At 47.0% G+C, this 6,000-nt stretch overlaps 1 protein-coding gene across 6 annotated transcripts in view; it reads left to right on the top strand.

The window, feature by feature from the left end:
- Nucleotides 1-6,000, top strand: part of Rell1 (RELT like 1) — a 53,344-nt gene that overhangs the window by 28,671 nt on the left and 18,673 nt on the right. For all 6 annotated transcript variants that reach the window (XM_055623797.1, XM_055623796.1, XM_055623801.1 and 3 more), the window contains exons 2-3: nt 1,295-1,522; nt 3,234-3,305. In XM_055623797.1, coding sequence (XP_055479772.1) covers nt 1,295-1,522; nt 3,234-3,305 — 300 coding nt within the window. The remainder of the gene's footprint in view (nt 1-1,294; nt 1,523-3,233; nt 3,306-6,000) is intronic.

The raw sequence follows: 6,000 nt of genomic DNA, 5'->3' as shown, positions 1-6,000 counted from the left end.
TTCACCTACCCACCCATCATCCATCCTCTCACCCAGCCATCCACCCACCCGTCCGTCCCTCCGTCCCTCCATCCAATCTGTGTGTCAGCAGCCTACACAGTTAGCTGTGCTGCAGTTCTTCTCATCTAGAGAGAAGCTTCAGTCAGCCTCTGGAGTGAGGGGTCATTTCCTTTCCACATCCTCATAGTTTCCCCCGTCTATACCACACGCTTTCTCTGCAGTCTGCTTGCTCTCTTTCCTAGACAATTGTCATGATGATGTGCCCAGGCTTTCCCTGTCACTTTCCAGAGGCCATATGGCTCTTACTCTGTCTGCCTTTTCAGGCTGCCTCTGGGATAAGTTTATGCTCTAGATCTAAAAGCAAAATACTTTTGTCTAAACCACAGCCTTGCCACAGCTTCCCCTTTCTTTCGGACATGTCCCCAGTGCTGTTGTCTCTCAGTGCACCTGAATTCCTCTCGTGTGACCTGATCTGGATGCCCACACCATGCTGCTCTACCAGCTCGCAGAGGGGACTAAGCTGGTGTCCTCCTCCCTCTCCTCAGCCCCTGCAGTGGCTCACCACACAGCAGCCACATAGTACATGTAGTTTAGATCAATGAATGAACAAATGCACAGGCTTCCATTTTTTTATTTGGACCTCGGGCCAGAAATCTGAGGCCATCCCTGGTTTTCCCCCTCTTTGTGCTGTGACCATCTTAGTTTCTTAGTTCACTAAATCCTTCTAGAACAGAAGCCACATGAGGACAAGGTGTCTATCTTTCTGGCTTGGTGTGGTGTACTTGTGTCTCTGGCAAGTGCCTGGCAAGAGGGTAATCATTTGCTGCTGCAGAAATACCTACGTGTGTTTGACCAGCAGCGACTGATTTCATCTTCATAGAAAGATGTGCAGGTGCTGTCAGGGTGCAGCTTTTGTAAGCAGCGGCATTTGGAATTAGATCATTGTTTCTTGTCAGAGTGCTGCTAAAGATGGAGCTGGTCCAACCCCCCCCCCCCCCCCCGGTCCTCACACATAACTACCGAGTACTGTGCTGTAACGGATAATCCTCCTAACACTTGCCTGCATATTCTATGAGGGGCACCCTAGGTCCTCTCTTATAGAGAGCTCATCATTCAGGAGGTGGTCTTGGACTGGGTCGGCTCAAGCCTGTGCTCTCACCTTTGTCCCCATGTATTGGGAGCCCCAGACCTGTTTGTAGCTTGCAGCTTTTGGTGCACACAACATTGACATAATGGAAATGTTTCCAGACCCATGACAGTCCTCTAACACAGCCATGGATGTCCCTCTCTGTAGACAACACTGTCAGCCGCACGTTACACTCCCGAGCAGAGACAACGCCGTCATCACCCGCCAACAACACTGGGAATGGACACCCAGAATACATCGCGTACGTGCTTGTCCCTGTGTTCTTCATCATGGGTCTCCTTGGTGTCCTCATCTGCCACTTGCTTAAGAAGAAAGGCTACCGCTGTACAACAGAGGCTGAACAGGAAGCTGAAGAGGAAAAGGTGGAGAAGATAGGTAAACGATCTATTCTTTTGTTTAAAAGGTGGAGGAACTGGTAGTAAATAGAAAAATCCTCATATATAGTCCATCTCATTATGAGGAAAACGGTGTATTTTCTGTAGTAAGCAGAGTTTGACTACTCCAATGTAAATGTAGCCTTGCCTACATTTCCTGAATGCTTGCTGAGTATTTACTTCAGAGCCTGGTAGCCATGGGCCTGTTATTCGTGCTATATATTTATTTCTAATTTTGTTGACATTTAGTTTAATGAGGATAATCTCCACCTTGGAGGGTTATTATGAAATTTTGAGATAAGGTGTTTTGGTGATTGGCACTCACAGCCACTCATAAAGCAGTAATCCTTACTGTTACTTATTGAGTAAGAGCCTAATAAGACTGGTGGGAACACGGACGAGTCTCATCAGGTCTGTGGTGCTGGTATTCCCGGGGGAGTGCTGCTGAAATCCGTGTGGCTGGACTTGATGTTAGTCAATGAACGGATGTAGGCCAAGCACATAGAGGTGCAGCAAGAGCTGGTGCTTCTGTGTGGCTGTCGGGCACTGAGCTTCCGTCCGCACGTGTGTTGGTAGGTGGTGTTGGGATAAACCCCCAGCGCCTGCTTGCCCCACTGACCTTTCCTCCCAGGCATGCTATTTAGGGAGGTCTCCTGATGGGCTGAGAGTAGCTTGTCGCTCGCTGTATCCTGCGCAGCCCTCTGCATCTTTGCAGAGACGTGACATTTGGAGTTGGTCACCCATGGAGCAGACCAGCAGGGCCCATGAGGGAAGGCTTTTCAGTCCTTGCCAGCTTGCTGGACTGTTGACTTTTCTACCCCCAACTGACCTTTGAGGCTGAGGAACATGGGTGAGCACGATGACTCACGGTCAGCGAGCGAGCAAACCGGCCCTGGTGTTTGTCAACAGAGCAGAGGCGCCCACTCTGTTCCTTCTAACCGATGAGGTCGGCTCGGCCATCAGCTTCCTCTGCCCAAACATCCGTAAGCCGTGGGACAGAAGGCTCCCGGGGTGCAGAGGACACTTGTGGGTGCATGAGTGTGTCACTGCCCTGCTCCGTCCTCTTCCCAAGCAGGATGCAGCGTCTCAGTCCAGGCTGTTTTTTTCTTGGCTAAGTAAATTGTACAGATCAGTTTCCAAGGGGAGGTTTCCCACCCTCCACCCCATTGTCACATGTACCACTGACGCTGGGTCCCCAAAGTACACTGAGTTTGTTAACAAATAACTAGTGCCCAAATCTAGGTACCTTGTTTGGGAGGAAAAGAGTAGTTTATAAACATGAATGCTTGCTTGTTCAGTTGAAAACATTAGTAGACCAACTGTATACAGCAAGCCTACAGTTAGATGAAACCCTGGGAAATGGTGTTTCTTTTAATTGGCCTTCTTTTTGTTTCCCTCCGAGGGCTTAAGGTGATAAGGAGAAATAAGAGTCGTGAATGCTGACAGACATAAGTGCGTTCCTGTAGTGTCGTGCAAAGTGAGTGGGTATTTGATCTTGAGGAGAGACTGATGGACGGCCCTGAGCCTTTCTCCTTTAGTCTTTAAATGTGTGTTGTGCCCAGGCTTTGGGAAGGTGGGGTGAAGGACTAAAACTAGGAGCTTAGTACCATGTGAGGATCTGTAAACGTGAGGTCTGGGCTCTAAGGTAGGTGTTTAACTGACATGTTGCTGGTGACTGGTTATAACACTCTCCTGTCCTCTTTCTCCTTTAGAGTTGAATGACAGTGTAAATGAAAATAGTGACACCGTCGGGCAAATTGTCCACTACATCATGAAAAATGAAGGTAGGAATATCCTAGTGCTTCCGGGCTTTTCAGTCTTACTAAATCTCTTCAGTCGGAGTTGGAGTGGCTTCTCACTGCTTTTATCTGTAATACTTAAGCTTTTAGTGTTGTCCCACAGCAGGGTTTGCGCTGAGTGCCTGGTGGCTTCGGCATTGCAGAGGGCTTCCTAGAGTTGCTAGTTTCCAGTCAAACCCTGCCTCACCACCTCTTACCCATATGTCATATGACTTCATGAAGCCCCAGGTTCCTCCTAGAGGGTGAGAGTTACACTCACACTCGCTACCCGGCTGTGTGGAATAGCCCACATGAAATGCTAGATGTCATAAAAACTCACATCTGCTGGGATACAAAGTTAATAAACTGTAACTAATATTAAAAAAATAAAATTAAAAAAATAAGAAAAAAAGAAAAATCTCACATCTTACCTGTTTCTTGTTTTCACACTTAAAAATTGTAAAATCCACACATCATAACATTTGCTTTAGAGGACTGGGGAGACGGGCAGCTCAGTGGGTAGAGAGCTTATTTCACAAGCTGGCGAACATGAGTTTGATCCATCACCCTGGTAAGAGCTGGAGAGTAGCAGCAAGCGCCTGTCACAGCAGCGCTGGGCACATGAATACGGTGGGGTCCTGGGGTGCATCTGCCAGCCCGTCCAGCCAGCTGGTGAGCTCCAGGTTCAACGAGAGGACCTGTCTCCAAATACGAGGAGGCGATGAGAAAGAAACCCAAATTGACTGGCCTGTGTGTACATATTCTCTCTCTCTCACTTCCTAGCTTCCCCATTTGGAAGTGGGGAGTTCAGTAGTATTCAAGTCCCTTCCAAGTGCCACGTAAGCATCACCAGTACTGTAGAGCTTCCTCAGCACCCCACCCTGAAATTTGTATGTCTCTCTCCCCGTTCCTTCCTCCCTACACTGCTTGCAAATTCTGCTTTGCTTTCTGCCTCGATGGCTTGTATCTTCTAAGATATCCACTATTAAATGTGGAAACTTTGAGGAGCTTAAGCATTAGGATGTAAGTGTCCTTTTTTTCTTTTTCTTTTTCTTTTTCTTTTTTTTTTTTTGATAGAGGGTCTCCTGAAGTCCAGTCTGGCTTTGAACTCAGTATATAGCCAAGGATGGTCCTGAGCCCCTAGGCATCCTTCCACTACTTCTTAAATGCTGGGATTATAGGCCTGTGCCACTATGCTCAGCCTTATGAAATGTATATTAAGCCAACTTTTATAGTGAAGGATTCAGTTATTAAATGGAGTCATTGTTCTGAATGCTGGGGGTTGTCTTTTAATTGGCCTTCTAATAATGTATTCTGTTGCTATAGCTGACTACCACAAGCTTGATGATTTATAAAGAACAGAAGTTTGTTTAGCTCACAGTTCTAGAGGCCAACAAGTTTAAGCATGGGGCCAGCCTCTGCTTGGCATCTGGAGAGGGCTTTCATTGCTACATTCTGACCTGATGACAAGACAGAGCAATCATGTCAACAAGGGCTTGCTTTTATGAAAAAGCCACTCTCATTAAGCCATGAATCCAAGAACCCAGGAGCGGACCAGTGTGTTCATCAGGGCAGAGCCCTTCCGACCCAGTCACCCCCAGGCCCCACCTTCACATGCCATTAGTAGGACTTTGGAGGATTTTTCCAACACAAATAGATTTTAGGACACACCCGAACCGGAGCAGACTCTTTGCTCATCATGATTTTTAAGGTTTGTGGTGCTCTTCCTCCCGTCAGCATGTTCCACCTTCCACCATCAGCCCCTCCCCCTACTGTTCAGCAAGAGCCCCCGACCTGGTACAGGCTGAGATTTTCACCTGTTTTCCAGCTGTGCTTTGTCTTTAGCCTAGACCTAGTGGTATGCGGTCTCTGTTAGTCTTCCACACTTCACTATACCCAGTTCACAGGTGGAGAAAGGGAGGCTCCAGGGTTTCAGTTCATGTGGTTAGCGCCTTCTCTGGTTCTGAATATCACGCCCTCTCACCCATGCAGTGCTCTTCTCTCGCTTAGCAGAAGGGTTTCTAGACAGGGATGCTTGTCTTCCAGAGGCTTTCCATCAGGGCAAGGATTTGGCAATATGAACGTGAACCACCGGTCTGAACCTAGGATGTTTTCAGGCTGACTCTGGGGCTAAACATCTCCGTTATGTGGAACAAGAACCTAGTTGTCCTGGCTTGTTTCCATAGTTAGCACATCTTCAAACTTCATTTCAATTTAGACTTCAGTGTTACTTTCCAAGACTGATACTCTGTATTTACAAATTATAGCTACACTCTAAACGTTTCTCAAGAAACTAAAAAAGAATTAGGATGAAGCACACGCTCTTCGTTCACATTGTCCCATGTTTACCCCATATCACAGTTTTAAACATATGAGCCGTTTCTGCACTGTATTTCTAATTGACAGATGAGTAAACTTCATCTGTAGTCATGATGTTCTTTTAATGAAGTCAAGCTGGGTTTATTAGGATTTTAATATAGATTCAGGCCAGAGAAAGAGAATGAAAATGATGCTGAAGGAAAAGGACAGTTGTCCACACTTAGAAGGATTTGATGGCTTCCCGAGTCCCAAGGTGGCATTTTTGCTTAGGGTTTAAAGCATTGTGCCTTTCATTTTAGAAATCAATTTGAGCTCAGGTTGCTGTCCTTCGGGGGTTGGACACAGCAGCTGACCTGTTAGGCAGTCACATCTTATATTGGGG

This window comes from Psammomys obesus, unplaced genomic scaffold (genome assembly GCF_907164565.1).
Source record: "Psammomys obesus unplaced genomic scaffold, mPsaObe1.curated_primary_1811, whole genome shotgun sequence".
Taxonomy (NCBI): Eukaryota; Metazoa; Chordata; class Mammalia; order Rodentia; family Muridae; genus Psammomys; species Psammomys obesus.
This window is presented reverse-complemented; position numbering and strand designations above follow the sequence as displayed.